We start from the raw sequence: 21220 nt of genomic DNA, 5'->3' as shown, positions 1-21220 counted from the left end.
GAAGTTCACAGCACAGAATCAGATAAGTTAATTGTTTTAAGTGGCTTACAGAAAGTCTGCAGTAGTGAGAGCGGGTTCTTTCTTGATTAAATGTTTTTTTGAGATATGTCTCTTGATTAAACTTAAAATATAAGCCATAACTATGGATTTAACCTGGGACAGTGTTTTGTAGAGGAATAAGACAGTGTTATTTTCTGTGTCTGTAGATTGTGAAGGAGCAAAAAATGGTCTTTAATAGACTGATGTGAGCTTCTTGTCAGATGTGGGAGTTTAAAGAGAGTTTAAGGGTTACTGCGGATAATATCTGCAATAAATGCTGCAAATCTTATCAGATGAAATAGATTGGTTGGAGAGCCAGTTAGAAGCAATGAGGAATTTGCAACAGCAACAGTATGTGATGGATGGCAGTTATAGGAAGGGGGGGAAGTCTCCGATACAGTCACATAGATGGGCTAACTCCAGGAAGGGTAAGAGAGGTAGGCAGCTAGAGAAGGAGTCTTTTGTGGATATACCCATTTCAAACAAGTGTGCTGTTTTGGAAAAACAGGGAACGCAGCACAAACAGTTTCTGGTATTGAGACTGGCTCTAATGCAACAAGGGGTACGCCAGGTTCCAAGAGATCAATTGTGTTAGGGGATTCTCTAGTCCGAGGTACAGACAGATGGTTTTGTGGCCAGCAGCGAAAAATCAGAATGGTGTGTTGCTTCCCTGGCGCCAGGATCAAGGATGTCTCAGAGAGGGTGCAGAACGTTCTCAAGGGGGATAGGGGCCAGCAAGAGGTCATTGTCCACATTAGAACCAATGACATAGGAAGGAAAAAGGTTGAGATTCTGAAGGGTGATTACAAAGAGTTAGGCAGGAATTTAAAAAGGAGGTCCTTGAGAGTAGCAATATCTGGAATACTCTTGGTGCTACGAACTAGTGAGGGCAGGAATAGGAGGACAGAGCAGATGAATGCATGGCTGAGGAGCTGGTGTATGGGAGAAGGATTCACATTTTTGGATCATTGGAATCTCTTTTGGGGAAGCAGTGACCTGTACAAGAACGATTGCACCTAAATCGGAAGGGCATTAATATACCGGCAGGGAAGTTTGCTAAAGCTGATGGAGAGGATTTACTTAGATTACTTACAGTGTGGAAATAGGCCCTTCAGCCCAAAAGTCCACACCGACCCGCCAAAGCACAACCCACCCAGACCCATTCCCCTACATTTTTAAACCTTCTCCTAACACCATGAGCAATTTAGCATGGCCAATTCACCTCAGCTGCACATTTTGGTCTGTGGGAGGAAACCAGAGCACCCGGAGGAAACCCACACAGTCAGTCGCCTGAGGCAGGAATTGAACCCGGGTCTCTGGCGCTGTGAGGCAGCAGTGCTAACCGCTGTGCCACCGTGCCGCCCACATTAAAATTAGTAAGGTAGCGGGGTGGGACCCAGGGAGATAGTGAGGAAATAGATCAATCTGAGACTGATACAGTTGAGAACAGAAGTGAGTCAAACAGTCAGGGCAGTCAGGACAAGGTAGGACTAATAAATTAAATTGCATTTATTTCAATGCAAGTGGCCTAACAGGGAAGGCAGATGAACTCAGGGCATGGTTAGGAACATGGGACTGGTATATCATAGCAATACAGAAACATGGCTCAGGGATGGGCAAGACGAGCAGCTTAATGTTCCAGGATACAAATGCTACAGGAAGGATAGAAAGGGAGGCAAGAGAGGTGGGGGAGTGGTGTTTTTGATAAGGGATACCATTACAGCTGTGCTAAGGGAGGATATTCCTGGAAATACATCCAGGGAAGTTATTTGGATGGAACTGAGAAACAAGAAAGGAATGATCACATTATTGGGATTGTATTATAGACCGCCTAATAGCCAGAGGGAATTTGAGAAACAAACTTGTAAGGAGATCTCAAGTATCTGTAAGAATAATAGGATGGTTATGGTAGGGGATTTTAACTTTCCAAACATAGACTAGGACTGCCATAGTGTTAAGGGTTTAGATGGAGAGGAATTGTTAAGTGTGTTCAAGAAAATTTTCTGATTCAATATGTGGATGTACTTACTAGAGAAGGTGCAATACATGACCGACTCTTGGGAAATAAGGCAGGGCAGGTGGCTGAGGTGTCAGTGTGGGAACACTTTGAGGCCAGCGACCATAATTCTATTGGATTTCAAATAGTGATGGAAAAGAATAGTGATAGACCAGAATTTTGATGGTATTAAGAAGAACTTTCAAAAGCTGATTGGGGACAGATGTTCGAAGGTAAAGGGATACCCGGAAAATGGGAAGCCTTCAGGAATAAGATAACAAGAATCCAGAGAAAGTATATTCCTGTCAGGGTGAAAGGAAAGGCTGGTAGGTATAGGGAATGCTGGATGACTAAAGAAATTGAGGGTTTGGTTATGAAAAAAAAGGAAGCATATGTAAGGTATAGACAGGATAGATCGAGTGAATCTTTAGAAGAGTATAAAGGCAGCAGGAATATATTTAAGAGGGAAATCAGGAGGGCAAAAAGGGGACATGAAATAACTTTGGCAAATAGAATTAAGGAGAATCCAAAGGGTTTTTACAAATACACTAAGGACAATAGGTAACTAGGGAGAGAATAGGGCCCATCAAAGATCAGCAAGGCGGCCCTTATGTGAGGCTGCAGAAAATGGGGGGATACAAAATGAGTATTTTGCATCAGTATTTACCATGGAAAAGGATACAGAAGATATAGAATGTCAGGAAATAGATGGTGACACCTTGCAAAATGTGCATATTACAGGAGGAAGTGGTGGATGTCTTGAAACACAGAAAAGTGGATAAATCCCCAGGATCAGGTATACCCTAGAACTCTGTGGGAAGCTAGAGAAGTGATTGCTGGGCCTCTTGCTGAAACATTTGTATCATCAATAGTCACAGGTGAGATGCCGGAAGACTGGAGGTTGGCTAACATGGTGCCACTGTTTAAGAAGGATGGAAAGGACAAGCCAGTGAGCCTGACGTCGGTGGTGGGCAAGTTGTTGGACGGAATCCTGAGGGACAAGATGTACGTGTATTTGGAAAGGCAAGGACTGATTAGGGATAGTCAACATGGCTTTGTGCGTGGGAAATCATGTCTCACAAACTTGATTGAGTTTTTTGAAGAAGTAACAAAGAGAATTAATGAGGGCAGAGCAGTAGATGTGATCTATATGGACTTCAGTAAGACGTTTGACAAGGTTCCCCATGGGACACTGATTAATAATGTTCGATCTCATGGAATACAAGGAGAACTAGCCATTCGGATACAGAACTGGCTCAAAGGTAGAAGACAAAGGGTGGTGGTGGAGAATTGTTTTTCAGACTGGAGGCCTGTGACCAGTGGAGTGCCACAAGGATCGGTGCTGGGCCCTCTAGGTATTGTCATTTACATAAATGATTTGAATGTGAGCATAAGAGGCACAGTTAGTAAGTTTGTAGATGATACCAAACTTGGAGGTATAGTGGACAGCGAAGAAGGTTACCTCAGATTACAACAGGATCTTGACCAGTTGGGCCAATAGGCTGAGAAGTGGCAGATGGAGTTTAATTCAGATAAATGCGAGGTGCTGCATTTTGGGAAAGCAAATCTTAGCAGGACTTCTACACTTAATGGTAAAGTCCTAGGGAGTGTTGCTGAACAAAGAGATCTTGGAGTGTTGGTTCATAGCTCCTTGAAAGTGGACTCGCCGGTAGATAGGATAGTGAAGAAGGTGTTTGGTATGCTTTCTTTTATTGGTCAGAGTATTGAGTACAGGAGTTGGGAGGTCATGTTGTGGCTGTATAGGACATTGTTTAGGCCACTGTTAGAATATTACGTGCAATTCTGGTCTTCCCCCTATCAGAAGGATGTTGTGAAACTTGAAAGGGTTCAGAAAAGATTTATAAGGATGTTGCCAGGGTTGGAGGATTTGAGCTGTAGGGACAGGCTAACCGGCTGGGGCTGTTTTCCCTGAAGCGTCGGAGGTTGAGGGGTGACCTTATATAGGTTTACAAAATCATGATGGGCATAGACAGAATAAATAGATAGTCTTTTTTCTGGGGTGGGGGGAGTCTAGAACTAGAGGGCATAGGTTTAAGGTGAGAGGGGAAAGATATAAAAGAGACCTAAGGGGCAACTTTTTCACGCAGAGGGTGGTACGTGTATGGAATGAGCTGCCAGAGGAAGTGGTGGAGGCTGGTACAATCGCAACATTTAAAAGGCATTTGAATGGTTATATGAATAGGAAGGGTTTGGAGGGATATGGGCCGGGTGCTGGCAGGTTAGACTAGATTGGGTTGGGATATCTGGTCGGCATGGACTGGTTGGACCGAAGGGTCTATTTCCATGCTGTACATCTCTATGACTCTATGACCTCTACAGCCACGGTGATAACATTCTTTACCTCCTCAAGTTGTCTCAAAAATATTTCACAATCAATTCAGTTGTTTTGATGTGCAGCCACCACTATATTGTGGGAACATGGTAGCCTATGTGCACATAGCAACCTTCCACAAGCAATGCAATGATTCGGACTAGATCATCTGCCTCAGTGGTACAGGTTGAGGGATGAATATTGGTCATGCATGATCCCAATAAACCCTGTAAGCTGCTGTCATGGGATATGAAATTATATGCTTTCTCTCAATAATGATTTTGTCACAAGGAACATTTAGCTCTGGTGCCAGTTTCCCAGAAGTGATTTCATGTAGCATGGTGGCTCAGTGGTTAGCACTGCTGCCTCTCAGCGCCAGGGACCCAGGTTCGATTCCTACCTCTGGGCACACTATGCATGTGGAGTTTGCACATTGTCTGCGTGGGTTTCCTCCGGGTGTTCTGGTTTCCTCACACGGTCCAAAGATGTGCGAGTCAGGTGAATTGGCCAGGCTAGATTGTCTATGGTGTTGGGTACATTGGTCGGTGGGAAATGGGACCGGGACGGTTGGTCTTCGGAGGGTTGGTGTGGACTTGTTGGGCCAAAGGGCCTATTTCCACCCTTTAGGGAATCTAATCTAATCTAAAATCTCTGGACAGTTTTAGTTTCTTCACCATAATCAACCATACACCTATTTTGTCAAATTTCTTTTAAATATTTGATTTCTTCAAACAATTTCATATCCTCAGGTCCTGCTGCTGCATTCTCTGCATTCCTTTTGTGAGCTAATACTTCAAAGACATTGTAGCACAAAATGGCTTTATGTCTATTGATCTCTTGTTTGTGATCAATTTCCAGAGGGTGAAATCACTGGTTCCGGATCTTCAGAAAGATAACAGCAATGTAAAGTAAATAGTTCTAATCTCTCCTCTGCATAAACCGTTGAGATAGTATTTATTATTTAACAAAACAAGACAGATTTACAGCGAAAACACACTGGGAAATTCATTGTTCATTATTTTAGAACAGGGAACATCCTTCCCTGTGTATAAACAGTACACCTATGAATTGAACATTAGCACCTTAACATGGTTAACCATCGAGACCTCGAGCCAACCAAAAAAAAGGATTTTTAGCAATAGCCGAGAGGTTTCAATCAATATCAGTTTTGTGTTAGACGTAGTCACAGTTGATGCAATATTTTCACCAGCGGTAACAATGCTTAGTGACTACTATTTGTAATACATGGGCCTTCATTTTTCAACAGGAATAATAAAGATTATTAATACTCACCACCAATAAATTTGGCTCTAGCCACAGAGTTTGCACATGAGTAGTTAAACATGGAATAATAGGATTGTTTCGCAAACAAGGTGGCCATTCAGTCCATCAGGTCTGCACAAATTCTTTCAAACAGCAATCCATTTAGTCCTACTCCCTTGCTCTTTTGCCTGCAGTTTATTCTCTTTCAATTATTTATCCAATTTCCTTTTGGAGGCTGCTATTGAATCTGTACCACCATGCTACCAGGAGGTGCAATCCAAATCAAAACCACTTATTGTATTAAAATGTTGTCCTACATACATATTCTGGTTCATTTGTCAATTTGGTCAAATCTGTGTCCTCTGTTATCAATCCTTCAGCCATTGGACACAGCTTCTCCTTATTTATTTGAAAAAAAAGCTGCCATGAATTTAAACTCCTCTCTAAAATCTCCCCTTAACTTTCTTTGGTCAAAGGAGAACTAGCCTAGTTTCTCCAGTTTATCTACCTAACTGCAATCCCTCATTGCTGGAATCATCCTAATAAACCACTCTTGTACCCTCTCCAAGTTATTCACACAGAGAGTTTTAAATAGCACACTGCTATCTTGAATACATACAACTTATCCAACCAAGAATTTTTAAATTCACCACTCCAATGCAATTTTCTTGAAAATGAGTACAGTTTAACTTAAACACTACTGCAGAAATGAACAGCTAACTTTACCACAGTTTTAAAATGATAAGAAAGAAGCTACTACAGTTCTCAAAAGTCTAATTCCTATCTGTAATAAGGCATGGGTGGACATCTTTTTCACACTGAATTCAAAATTTTCCCCAAGTGCAATAGAGCATAAACATTTAAGATCACAACTGGTGCTGTGCTACCTTCCAACTTGCCAGTAAAGAAAGATAGATCAGTGATTAGAAAATAAGGAGGATGACTTTTTAAATGTTATTGTGTTGTCATAGTGGAATAAGGTATAAAATGATGGTTCAATATAATCCAAAGGGACATGATGCAGTACATTATGTCCAACAGCAGGAGCGGCGGTTCCCAATCTTCATAAAGACTGCTCCATTAAATTTCCTCCAGTCAATAATTAGGATTCCACAAATAAACCTAGGCAATTAAATCAATACTGTTGGGCAATTACCTCAGAGATTCTGGACTCAGTGGCACAGAAAGACACTATATCTTAGACTGCATAATCAAACATACTAATGCAATTTCTATCAAGATCTTGATTTACTTAAAATAATTGGAGAGGTAAAAGGAGATTGTTTCACCTCAGAAGTGAATGCTGCTTCATGCTCAACAATGGATTGCTTTTTAGCTTTTGTCTTATGAATTCATCACACTGCCGTTGCAGTTCCAAATTTTTGAAAATAAATGTATCCTAATATGAAGATTCTTTAAATTAAAGCAGCCTTTATCAGTGTCTGTTAAAGGGCCATAGCAATCAAACTTTAATCATTATTACAGCACATGTACTGTAAGATGAAAGACCAATCTATTTAGCATCACTTTATGAATCTCAACAAGTTGCCCAAAGCCACTTAAAGATTTCAGTTTAAATAGCGTAAAATAATTTTTAAATTGGTCCATGAATAAATATGCACTGATTTTTATCATACTGCAAAACCCATTTTTGTTAATATCTGCTATTAGAACATCTAATCTATCACATTTTTCCTCAAGTCAATCTGTTAATTTGTCCAGATACTACAAATTTATTAATTAATCACGTTTTGGCAGGTTTCTACTGACAGATATAGATTTCGCCTGTGCTGTTAGAACTAACCCAACTAAGAGTTTCTGAAGTCAAACAAATTTGCATTTATTATTAATACAACAGGTTTTACTACACTTCTGAAATAATATTCATCTTAAATATACATGAAAATACAATTTTGTATTACTATAGTTTAAATCCCACAGCTCAAATATAGAGCTATGGGTCTGTCATCATTCCATACACTGGAACGAAAAATCTTTTTAAAAAGCTGTTAAAACATAAACGCAAGTAACCAAGAACTTCGGATTTTATTTATCTATTAACATAAGAATTGAGATAATTTGGACAATGACCTAAAGCCATGTTGTTTCTCTGAATTATTGAATTTATATCATTTGCACCATCCTAATCAAATGAATCTGCTCAGACTGACCTTGTTGCCTTTGCTCACTGGATTTGAGGATCTCTTGTTTGGCTGTTGCTAACAAACTATTGCTTGTATGCTGTCTGATATAACTTGATTACTGTGTTAGTGCCAAGTATTGTAAACTAATGCCATCATCTCATATTAAACACATCAACATTGATTTTAATAGTGACTAAGTTAGTCTCACAACTGCCAATGGCAATTTTCACTATCTAGCCTCATCAGCACACAAATTGTCTACTGCCACCCAAGAAAAGAACAGAAGATGCTCATTCTTCAGAAACTGGCTCAGTTTTTCTTGTAGGGCCCAGAGAGGTAAGTACAATTTTTTCTGAGTCCACCATGTATAATAAAAAGAAACTTTCCTTCCATGTTGATATTTGTCCATAATATCCACAATATTCATTCCATTTCAAAAGTCTGATGATAGTCATAGGGCTGCTCATAGCTGAAGCAATATAAGATGTCTAAAAGTGGTTTTACATAAAATGGCTAAGAAAGACTTTTAGCTGAAATAGCAGCTTCCATAGTCTGCTGTTTAAAGTTAAATTTCAAGCTAAAGTAATTAGCCACCTTCATAGAAGTACATCCAAGGTAACTAGATTAAGATAACACACAAAGGATCTTGCCAAATGTATACAATGGGTCCTGTAGAACATAAGTAGATGTGGCTGCTTGTGTTGTGGCAGTTAGATAAAGTACAGCCTTGCGGAACACTGATAGAAACCTCCATACCAAGTTGGTCCAAAGGCTGGTATTTATCATGGGATTGAAGGGAAGGGTCTGATCATGCGTTCACATGGTGTTAGGACTCCCAGGTAATTGGATGAGTAGTTAAATGATGTGGAGGAGCCAGTGTTGGACTGAGGTGGAAGTTAAAAATCACACAACATCAGGTTATAGTGCAAAAGTTTATTTGGAAGCACTAGCTTTTGGCAAAGGAGCAGTGCTCTGAAAGCTAGTGCTTCCAAATAAACCTGTTGGACTATAACCTGGTGTTGTGTGATTTCTAACGGAGTAGTTAAATGACAGCCAGCTGAAATGGGCTAAGTAACTGTATTTAAACTGCATGTTTTCTTTTGTTTGGCGGAAAGGTCCCTGGACTGTCCTGAGGCTCTCTCCCCACTGGTGTAAAACAATGGGGAGAGATAATAAAGAAAATTGAGCATAGATTTGTTAAGAGCAATCATGCTAAAATAATTTGTAGGAACGTTTTGATTAGGTACATAGGAGCTTCATGAAGGTTAAGCTTTTGATGTGTCATACACAGACTCCTAGAAGGTATTTGACAAACACCCAACAAGCACGTAAGCAAGTTACAGCTCATAGAACAGAAGGCACACAGCAACATAGATATGAAATTAGTTGAGTGAAAGGAAACAGAATAGTTGTCAAGACGAGTTTTTCTGGTTGTTGAAAAGTTTCTGCTGGAATTTCTCAGGGGTTAATTTGCTTTTTCTGATAAATATTAATGACCTAGATCTTGATGTATAGAGCACAATTTTAAAATTTGCAGCTGATAAAAAAAACTTGAAAGCATTGTAAACTATGGGGAAGATAGTGTAGAACTTCAAAAGAACACAGGTTGGTGTTATAAACTAATGTGGAATCTGAAAGTTAAAAGCAAATACATGTTTTTTGATAGGAAAAATGTTAAACAATACAAAATAAAGGTTACGATTGTAAAGGGATAGAGGAGCAGAGGTACTTGGGGATAAATGGGCTTAAAGCATTGAAGGTGGCAGGACAGGTCGAGAGTTTAGCCTACAGATGACTCCAGACCGAGAAGAATACGGTTGACTTTTAACTGTATTCTGGGCAATTAGGATGGGCAATAAATGCTGGCCTACCCAGAGATGCTCACATACCATGATTGAATGACAACTTGTTTGGGGCACCATACTTTGCGAAAGGTGCAGGGTGCAGAAAAGATTCATGATAATGGTATCAGGGATGAGAAAATTCTGTTATGTAGATGGGTCAGTGAAGTTTAAGAGAAGATTGATAGAGGTTCTCAAAATCATAAGCGGCCAGTTTTGACTAGATAGAGAGAAACTGTTCCTATTCGTGGAATAATCACAACACAATATTAACACAATTGGCAAAAGAAAGAATTGTGACACAAGAAGTAACATTTTCATGGAGTGAGTGATTAGCACCTGAAATAATTGCCTTTGGGTGAGGTGGAGGCATGTTCAACCAAACTATCCAAAAACAAGCTGGATTGTTATCAAGGAAAAATGTGCACAAATACAGGGAAGAGGCAGGAAAGTGACGCCAGATAAATTACTTCCACAGAAAATAGATGCAGACATGAAAAGCCTCCTTCTGTATTTAACCGTTCTGTGGTTCTGAAATTCAGGTGTTGCTAAATTGGGAGCTGGTGAGCAGAGGAATGATGGGTCATTGGGACATGGTGCTGGTTAAGACATAAGCGTCAGAGTTCAGATGACATTAAGTTTATGGAAGATTAAAGGTAAGAGACGAACCAGATGTATACCGAAGTAGTCAAGTTGAGATAACAGAGTTGAAATATGCGGTGCTGGAAAAACACAGCAGGCCAGACAGCATCCGAGGAGCAGGAGAATCGACGTTTCAGGCATAAGCCCTTCTTCAGGATTGAGGCTGGTGTGCCAAACGGGCTAGATAAAAAGTAGGGGGGAGGGAATTTGGGGGAGGGGCGCTGGGAATACGATAGGTGGAAGGAGGTGAGGGGAAGGTGATAGGCCAGAGAGGGGTTGGGGGCGGAGAGGTCGGGAAGATGATTGCAGGTCAAGAGGGCGGTGCTGAATTCGAGGGTTGGGACTGAGGTAAGGTGGGGGGAGGGGAAATGAGAAAGCTGGAGAAATCTATATTCATCCCGTGTGGTTGGAGGGTTTCTAGGTGGAAGATGAGCCGCTCTTCCTCCAGGCGTTGTGTGGCCAGGGTCTGGTGATGGAGGAGGCCAAGGACCTGCATGTCATTGGCGGAGTGGGAGGGGGAGCTAAAGTGTTCAGCCACGGGGCGGTTGGTTGGCTGGTGCGGGTGTCCCAGAGGTGTTCCCTGAAACGTTCCGCAAGTAGGCAGCCTGTCTCCCCAATGTAGAGAAGACCACATCGGGTGCAGCAGTTACAGTAAATGATGTGTGTGGAGGTGCAGGTGAATTTGCGCCGGATATAGAAGGATCCATTGGGGCCTTGGAGGGAGAGGAGGGGGGAGGTGTGGGCGCAAGTTTTGCACTTCTTGCGGTTGCAGGGGAAGGTGCCGGGAGTGGAGGTTGGGTTGGTGGGAGGTATGGACCTGAGGAGGGAGTCGCGGAGGGAGTGGTCTCTCCTGAATGCTGATAGGGGTGAAGAGGGAAATATATCCCTGGTGGTGGGGTTTGTCTGGAGGTGGTGGAAATGACGGAGGATGATGCGATGTATCCGGAGGTTGGTGGGGTGGAAGGTGAGGACCAGTGGGGTTCTGTCCTGGTGGCGAGTGGAGGGGCGGGGTTCAAGGGTGGCGGTGCGGGAAGTGGGGGAGATGCGATGGAGAGCGCTGTTGACCATGTCGGAGGGGAAATTGCGGTCTTTGGAAAAAGAGGGCATTTGAGTTGTTCGGTAGTGGAATTGGTCCTTCTGGGAGCAGATGTGGCGGAGGTGGAGGAATTGGGAATATGGGATGGCGTTTTTACAGGGGGCAGGGCGGGAGGAGGTGTAATCTAGGTAACTGTGGGAGTCGGTCAGTTTGTAGTAAATGTCTATGTTGAGTCGGTCGCCCAAGATAGAAATGGAGGAGTCTAGGAAGACGAGGGAGGAGTCTGAGGTGGTCCAGGTAAATTTGAGGTCGGAGTGGAAGGTGTTAGTAAAGTGGATGAACTGTTCAACCTCCTCGTGGGAGCACGAGGTAGCGCCAATACAATCATCGATGTAGCGGAGGAAAAGGTGGGGGATGGTGCCAGTGTAGCTGCGCAAGATTAACTGTTCCACATATCCGACGAAGAGGCAGGCATAGCTGGGGCCCATGTGGGTGCCCATGGCTACTCCTTTGGTTCGGAGGAAGTGAGAGGATTGGAAGGATATATTTCCCTCTCCACCCCTATCAGCATTCAGGAGAGACCACGCCCTCCGCAACTCCCTCATCAGGTCCACACCCCCCACCAACCCAACCTCCACTCTTGGCACCTTCCCTGCAACCCCAAGAAGTGCAAAACTTGCTTCCACACCTCCACCCTCACCTCCCTCCAAGGCCCCAATGGATCCTTCTTTCTCCGTCACAAATTCACTTGCAACTCCACACACATCATTTACTGTATCTGCTACATCCGGATACCTTCCAACCGCACGGGATGAATGTAGATTTCTCCAGCTTCCTCATTTCCCCTCCCCCCACCTTATCTCAGTACCAACCCTCGAATTCAGCTCCGCCCTCTTGACCTGCAATCATCTTCCCGACCTCTCCAACCCACCCTCTCTACGGCCTATCATCCTCACCCTCACCTCCTTCCACCTATCGTATTTCCAGTGCCCCTCCCCCAAATTCCTTCCCCCCTACCTTTTATCTCAGCCCGCTTGGCACACCAGCCTCATTCCTGAAGAAGAGCTTATGCCCGAAATGTCGATTCTCCTGCTCCTTGGATGCTGCCTGGCCTGCTGTGTTTTTCCAGCATCACATTTTTCAACTCTGGTCTCCAGCATCTGCAGTCCTCACTTTCTCCAAGTTGAGATAACAGGCATGGATGAGGGTCTCAGCAACCGCTGAGCTGAGGCAATTGTGGAGTTGGGTGATGTTACAAAGGTGGAAATAGATTTCTGAATGATGGCTCAACTCTGTATTTTGAAGGTCATCACAGAATCAAATGCGATACCAAGATGGAAAACAGGCTGCTTTAGCATCAGCCAGTTGTCAGGGAGTGGGATGGAATTGGCAGTGAAAGAACAGAGTTTGTTATGGGTACTGAAGGTAATGGCTTCGATCTTTCTGATGTTTAGTTTCATAAAATTTCTGCTACACTAGCTGTTGGACAGTAGAGTGATAAAGAGAGGTGGTGGAGAATTAGATCTAAGTGATGATTTGGAGATGCCGGTGTTGGAATGGGGTGTACAAAGTTGAAAATCACACAACACCAGGTTATAGTGCAACAGGTTTAATTGGAAGCATCAGCTTTTGGAGCGGCGCTCCTTCATCAGATGGTTGACAACCACCTGATGAAGGAGCGGCGCTCCGAAAGCTAGTGCTCCCAATTAAACCTGTTGCACTATAACCTGGTGCTGTGTGATTTCTAACCTAGGTCTAAGTGGTGTCAGGATGTCTGCTGCTGGGAAGGGAGTACATAAGTGTAAACTGAGAGGGTTTGTATTTCTTGAGAGAGACAAGAGGTAACAGTGTGGGTAGAGAATGATTTCACATTACAAGTAGTTCCATGATTATGACTGAATTGTTAAGAATATAACCAGCATTTAACACGGAATTTCAGGTAAAATTTGCATGGATTTGGGAATTAACATCACATTCAAGGACAAGGGTTATGGAGCAGTTGTTCCTTATATTTATGTAGTAAACAACATGCTATTTAAATTACAATACAAAGTAACAAAAGTAGGATATAAAACTTGAACAATATGTTTGTAAGGCTTTATGGAAACGCAGGTAGAAATTGAGGACTGCAGATCAAAGTTGAGAGTGTGGTTCTGGAAAAACACAGCAGGTCAAGCAGCATCCGAGGAGCAGGAGAGTCGACATTTTGGGCGTAAGCCCTTCATCAGAAAACTACACCATCACATTCCATAGATTATTTGAATTTGGAGCTTTGGCATTATGGGTGGAATGTGCACCCCCCACAGTTGGCAAGAGAGGTGGTGAGAGGGGAAATAATTGTGTGAGCTGGCCCTGATGAGATATCCTCCCCTTTCGCCATGAAAAGGTTCATCGGAAACGTTCTTGACAAACAACCAGTCAAAACAAAATTAGTCAATTAACAATCACCCAAGAGTCTCAAGTCACTAAGTCACCCAATTACTTGCGTTCTAGCTGGCGAGAAAGGTAGCTAGCTTCCTGACTAGGAAACCAGGGAGGACCTGTGCCTACATTACTGGAAGGGGCCTCCACCTGCCTCAATCTGGAGGCAACTGGAAGCATAGATGGGAAGCAAAGGATGGACTTTGAAAACCACCCCGTGCCCTTTTCTCTAACATTCCAGAACCCTTTTCCTTTCCTCATCGCTGGATCGCCTGAGCGTGGGCCTTGGCCGGCAGTTGTAAGGTCAATGGCTACAGATTTTTTGATTTGCCGACAATTTCTGGTGACTCTAGGTACCAGTGTTAAGACTAGTGATTGGCCGAGAGACCCACCCGCACTCACCTGTCAGGTCTTAACATTGTGACTGGCACACAATTGGGTAAATTATCACAGCAAAAGAGGAAAATTACTCCCCTCAAATCAATGTTACAGTTAAATCCATTAATACAGCCTGAAATGAATACTGCATTAGAATAAAATATAAAGACACTGACAGAAACTAATATATACTGCATCCTCTACTGGAATTCACATTCAAAGATTAGATTTTATAAAAATGTGGAGCGTATGCACACGTATGTCCCAATGCTACCAATACAATGTGACTTCAATGGCTTTCTGGCTTTGCAAAGATGAAATCAAATTATAAAACATTAAGGCAGCAGTATGGTGAAATTCATAAACAAGAATTCATCTCCTTGATAATGCCCCTCCTAAACCCCAGAAAGCCAACACTTGATAAAATAAGTCATGCACAGTTTTACCTCAATTCAGCTTCAGACCTTACTCACATCAAGAGACTAATACCACGGACAAATTGGAATAACCAAATGTCAATTGATTGTCCTTAATCACTTGTGACAGACACAGTATTCCCGAAGACAGTATGTTAATAAAGAAAAAAAAACTTGGAAACTGATAAGAGAAAAGAAACACAGAGGTCACACCAGGAATCTCTGTGGATTTGCCTGTGATTCAAGACAGTCTCAGCCTTGTCATCAAGTGTGCAGCTTTCCACTCAGCACGGAAATATCAATAGGAATATGTTTGCGAGGTCTCTAGTGGACATTTTTTCATTCTTTCTGCATCGACAGGATTCCAAATCAATATTCAGTTCCCACTAACAAGCTGTGCACAGTCTCTGTAGAAAATATTGCGCAGAATACAGGAAGACATGGTAATAAACAGCTGTCCAGCTGTGAGGAAAACATGAATTGACTGCAAGCGAATCCCTTGGAAAAGGTCACAAAGCTATGAACCACTCTTCAGGTATTCTAATTTATTGCTGAATATAAACAACTAATAATACTGTGTTGCTTGAGCTAACTTGTTCCTACACATATTTTATATTGGCACATATTTATGTTATTACTGGAGAGATAGTAATTTTATCTATACAACTATTATGCTGAAAATAGCCTTATTCTTTCCTTTTTAAAATTTATACTCAAGAATGCGCCATTGGAAAGAATGATCCTTATACGTGCCAGATAACTGCAATGTTATTCTACAACACATATTGCACATTGCATTTATACCTTGATAACCCTGAGAAGTTCACAAGGGAAACAGAAAAAGGCTTTGCATGGAATGGGTAATATTACACAAAACTAGTTGTGCAGTTAGAGGTAGGTTTTTAAAGAAACATTCTAAAGAATCTGAGTGATGGTATAGTGGATTTTTAAGGTAATCTAACAGGATGCTGAGTATCAGCAGAATACGAAGACTGATTCAGATTCAGAGCAGTGGAGTGTGTAGCTGAATAGTTACAGCTGTAAAAGTGGACCATGATATTGGGAGGAATATTAGAGCAAATTGTAGGAACATAAGAACAGAGGCATGTCATTCACCCCTTTGAGCCTGTTCCACCAGTCAGTGATATCACGGCTGATTTGTGGTCTGACTCCATACTTATCAATGGCCTTTATCCCTCAATATCTTTGCTTCATAAAAATGTATCCTTCTCAGATTTAAAACTAACAACTAATGGAACATCCACTGCCATTTATGGAAATGAGTTCCAAACACTGACGACTCATTATTGCTCCCTAACATCTCTCCTGAGCAGTGTGGCCCTAATTTTTAGAATATATCTCTAGCTCGAGAATCCCCAGCCAGTGAAAATGGTTTATCTTTATTTAATCTGTCTTTTCCTGTTCATATCTCTAAACTGTAATGGATGAAGAAGGGATTTATGTCATAGAAATCTCAACCCAAAGCTTTCTGATTAACTGAAATTGAGAACAGAAGGAAATGGGGAGATGATGTGTATTGAGAGGTTGGGTTTGTTACAATTTTCCCTTTTATCTTGAACACAACCAAAAAACTCACACCACAGGAATACTTCACATTATCCCTGATGTAGTTATTTGATATACGCCACCAAGGCCACAGTGACTCTCAGCTGCTGGGGATTTACTTCTGTTCATTTCTTTCTCAGGTTAGACATGTCTTATTTAAAACTATCAATCATAGTGAAGGTTTCTTCTGGAGATCCTCCCTCTACTGCAAATTAGGAGATTCTCCAAGCTCATTTAAATTTGGTCAATTTAATTCAGCATGAGCTCCCACCCACATTCTGCGAGGGGAACCATGAAAACTTTTAATCTCAAGCTGCTCTCTCTCTCCTGCATCCTGGCCAGTGTGGGAGTTGAACCCTCGCTATTGATGTCACTCTGTATCTTAAGTCAACCACTCAGCCAACTGAGCTAACCTGAACCTATAAATAATGAATGAAATAGTTATTAAAATTGCACATGTCCTACTGGCCACCTTCAGGAAATCAATGGAACCCAAGGTTTATACATTTTCTACAGGAAAGATATGAACTGATCAGAGAGGGTGCAAAGACGCTTACAAGAACAATTTGCGGGATAAGAAACTTCAGTTATGAGTACACATTGGAGAGGTTGAGACTGTTTTCTTTGAACAGAAGAAGGCTAAGAGGTGATCTGATTGCAGTTTTCAAAATAATGAATAGGTTAGATAGAGTAGACAGGGAGAAGCTGCTCCCACTCATAAAAAAAATCAATGAGCGAGCACATATTTAAAGTGTCTTGCAAATGACACAAATGAAAGATGAGAAAACATTTGCCACACATTGGGAGATTTGAGTTCATGATGCACTACCTGGAAATGTGGAGGAGGCAGGTTAAATTGAGACATTCAAGAGGGCATTGGATGATTATTTAAACAGAAACACATTGTGCAAGAGGGGAAAAGGTAAGAGAATGGTATTAAGCCATGATGGTCATTTGGACAGCCAGTGCAGAAATGATGGTCAAATAACCTCTTTCTACGCCATAACAATGCTATAATATTTCAGCACCTTCAGTACGTTCATCAGTGATTTGTTGATCATACATTTCTTCAAATTTTATGAACTTCCCCTAAAAATTATATTCTAATGGTAGACACGTTGTTTAGGATTGTGCCAGGAATATGTCCATGGGACATAATGAATTCATTAAAAATATTTGCTAATCCTTGATCACTCAAGTGCTACCAAAATACAATTGTTTGTCTGATCTCTCAAACATATTTACATTCAGAGTCTGATCACAAGCTGTTAATCACTCCTCCCCACTCCTCCACTTAGTTTCGGCAAGGGGAGGATGTGTGAGAGAGAGAGAGAGAGAGAGAGAGAGAGAGACTGAGAAAGAGAGAGAGAGAGAGAGAGATGCAAGAAGCAAAGGGATGTTTTGTTTTAATTGATACCACAGCTATTGTAATATTTCACATATACTTGTCTCTATCCAGTGCTATATGTGCATTTCCACAGTATTTTCATCTTAAATATACATCTTCCCAATACCCAAAGAAAATATACAAATTGACCTCTGCCGGAGTGGACTAACATTGCTGTTCTGAGGCAATTCTGCAAATGTACTTCAGGATTTCATGTGATGTGGAATGGCATGAAGACAACAGCACAAATATAAGGTTTCACAACAAAATTCAGAACTTGCACTTCTGGTTGCCTTTCTTCCTTGCGGTTGGGGAAAGTATGTGCACAGATCGATGCATGTGGCTGGCCTTGGTGAGTTGTACTGCTCTGTAACACATGACTACCTTTGCCTCTGCATATGGTTCTATTTTTGTTACTACTGGGGATAGACCTGCTTCTACAGCTTTCTATGTGGACCAGCTCATTTGATGCAATAGAACTTTGGAAGTACCAGCCTTGTATTGTTTGATTCACCCTGCTATCAAATATGTGCACTATTGCATCTTTATTCCCAAGCAGATTTGGCATTCACAGAATAAGATGCGACAATGAAGTCAATGTTTAACTTCATAAAGTTTGGTTTAAGATAAATAAATAATTCAGATCTTCTTCACTTCCAAATTAGTTATGTCAGTGAAATGATCCACACATTAAAATAGTAAGTTTAAGTGAATGTGTTGTGAAGTTATGGCACCCATATACAATAAAAATCGTTGCAAATTGGTAAATTTGTAAATTGGACTGTGAAACAACACTGAAGTAATTTCTGAATAAAGTTAAAGTATAACAGTAATTTTTAAATTATATTTTGACTCAATAGTTCTGTATGTTGTATATTTAAATTTATGGAAATACTATTTTTACTGTGATGTTTTTCATATAAGGTGAGCTTTACATGTTTCCTGCTATTTTTAGACTACAGTAAGCATGAAAGAATTGTTTACACACAAGATGCTTCATTACCTGGCCTTCCAGAATCCTCTGTATTTCAGCCAGCCAATTCTGATCTTTCTGCAAAGCTTTTTTATTTTCTTCTGCTTCCTATAGGTAAGTAAAAGGTGGCATAATGTTAAGATGTTCCTTGTATTTTTTTAAAATTAGTCTTATTTGTTCAATTGTCATTACATAGCAACATTACAGAAACAGGTTATTTGACCCTGCAGCTCTGTACAACATGGGTTGTATGGCATTCCATTTAATTCATCTCAGTCTTTCAGCCTTTTCTTCCACTTACTCATCTATTTCCCTTTTAAAAGCATTTGAGCTATTTGCCTCAATCATTTCCTGTGGGAGTGATCTCCACATTTTAAGCACTCTCAATAAAGAACTTCCTCCTCAACTCTCTACAATGTTAATAGTAACTATCTTGTATTTATTCTACACTGTAGCCTCATGCAGGAGATCAGTTAAATTTGCTGCAAGGAAAGAGGTTAGGTGGTATTAGTACATTATAGAAAGTGGAGGGGTGTCAAACATCAAGGTAGGGGCTTAGGATGTTCAAAGGTGGAGCAGAAAGTTAAAGGGGGTGGTGGTTTATTACATAGCATGTTGAAACAGCAAGAATTGCTCCTGATCTACTGAACAAAAGTAGAGCTGGAAAGGTACTTTGCACTGTCCTTCTCATCTCTTTTTTTGTTTCTGGTTTCCTGAGGCCTGGGAAACTTGTCTGGTGAAAGTAAGAATATGGCAATTGTTAGAATGGAGGTATGCATATTTATAACAACACTTTAAAAATCAAATTGCTTCTAGAACAGATTGGTGCCTGTTCCTTGTCCCATTTCCATCATCCTGGAAGATGGCAGGTTGGGTTCCTGTTTCAGATTTTTTGCACTTGAACATCTAACATGATGACAAACTCCTCACTTTTGGAAGTTAAGATTCAGCTCCTGATTTCCCTGTTGAAAGCATTCCTACTTTTAAAATATCTATCAGATCACCTCTAAATCTTCCCTTTTCTAAAGCAAAAAGCCCCAGTGTGCTCAATCTTCCATAATGCAGTAGCTGTAATACCTCAATTTTGACATAATTTTGTCAAACATTTTATGTAGAAACTGATGGAAGATGAATTATTCACTTCAAAACCTGAAATTATCTTACAATAAAAAACTAACAATAGGAAATGAAAATTTGCTCACATTAAAATTACTGCTGCAAGATCAAATTATTACTTCGCACATTATTGGAGTTATTTCAGAAGTGTAAAACAGGTTTATTGCGCTGTTTACAGGAGACTCATTAAAAAAGAGTTTTCTCCTTTTCTGGTCTTAGATCTCACTGTGGTACAGATGGTCAAGACTGCTTATGCATTCATAATGATCCATCTGCTCTTCGTGCAGCAGAGGGAACCCAGTGCTCTACAAGGTACACATGAAGAACACTACTTACCACAGCACAAGCATAATCAGCATTTCAATCAGACAATCAGATAAACACTCTCGTGAAAGAAATCCCCGTAGGTTAAGAAGGAACAAGGTGAGACATAGATTTAGAGTACTATTGTCACATTTCAGCAAAGGAACCCACCACTGCTAACACTCTGGAAGGGGGACCATTCCCAAGAGCCTTAGTGATGAAAGATTAGGGATGCTTGGTTGTTGATGAGGAGCCAACAGAAAACCAAGCAGAGACACGGAAGATTTGCAGCCACAGTTTGTGGGTGAATATGCAACAGTGGAAATTGGAAGCAGTTGTCCAAATACAAAACAGTCATCCAACACAGCTGATGACGACAGTATCCCACAGCAGATTATACAGTAAGAATTGTAACAGTGTCGGCAATCATCTTCCTCATAAGTTAATGGTTTGCACCATGGTGGGCAACTCTGTGTTAAGCATAATATGATGTGCTTCAGGGGTTACAATCTAATGTGCAGTTTCCACCACCTTTGCTGCAAAGGCAGACAATGGGCTAAGAAGATATATAGAGCTGAAAATGTGTTGCTGGAAAAGCGCAGCAGGTCAGGCAGCATCCAAGGAACAGGAAATTCAACGTTTCGGGCATAAGCCCTTCATGCCCGAAACGTCGAATTTCCTGTTCCTTGGATGCTGTCTGACCTGCTGCGCTTTTCCAGCAACACATTTTCAGCTCTGATGTCCAGCATCTGCAGACCTCACTTTCTCCCCTAAGAAGATATATAACATGCTAACCTCTGATTTGTGGGTCCTCTTCATGCCAAATAGGGTTTCTGTTTCTCCCTTGCAACACGTTTCTGAATAGTCAGCCTTCAGAAGTCACATGTGCCTCAGGTGTCAGTTTTAGTATCAAACCATGTTTCTATTTCACTTGCAGATACCCTTGTAGTCCAGATATGGATAAGAAAGTTGTGACCACGTAGTCAGTTTTCTGCCCAGAAGGTCTGTGGGTATAAAGCCACCATCCACCTGATACATGTGGCCAAACAAGTGCAGAGGTTGTTGATTGTATGCTGATGGAATTAGCTCATTCCAGGTTCTCTGACTTGCTGACTCTGTCTGCCAAGAGTTGCTAAGATGGAAAATGTTCAGCTTTTCTCTGCTGCCTAGCAAATGTTGCCCAGGTGATTTGGGGATTGCTAGCTTGGTTGATATTCATTATTCATCCCTAACTGACCTCGAGAAAGCTGTGGGGAGCTGTATCCTTGAATCACTGCTGTCCATAGTGCACTAAGTATACCTTAGAATGAAGTAATGGTGAAACAGTTCAAAGTAAGGATGATGTGTGGTTTCGAGGGGCACATGTG

The 21220-nt window shown here is 41.3% G+C and overlaps 1 protein-coding gene across 1 annotated transcript in view; it reads right to left on the bottom strand.

Moving 5' to 3' along the window:
• cntln (centlein, centrosomal protein) overlaps positions 1-21220 on the bottom strand; it is a 454938-nt gene that overhangs the window by 18436 nt on the left and 415282 nt on the right. The window contains exon 26 of the mRNA XM_060846250.1: positions 18465-18542. Within this exon, the coding sequence (XP_060702233.1) occupies positions 18465-18542 (78 nt within the window). The remainder of the gene's footprint in view (positions 1-18464; positions 18543-21220) is intronic.

Source organism: Hemiscyllium ocellatum, chromosome 2, assembly GCF_020745735.1.
Source record: "Hemiscyllium ocellatum isolate sHemOce1 chromosome 2, sHemOce1.pat.X.cur, whole genome shotgun sequence".
NCBI classification, from domain to species: domain Eukaryota; kingdom Metazoa; phylum Chordata; class Chondrichthyes; order Orectolobiformes; family Hemiscylliidae; genus Hemiscyllium; species Hemiscyllium ocellatum.
This window is presented reverse-complemented; position numbering and strand designations above follow the sequence as displayed.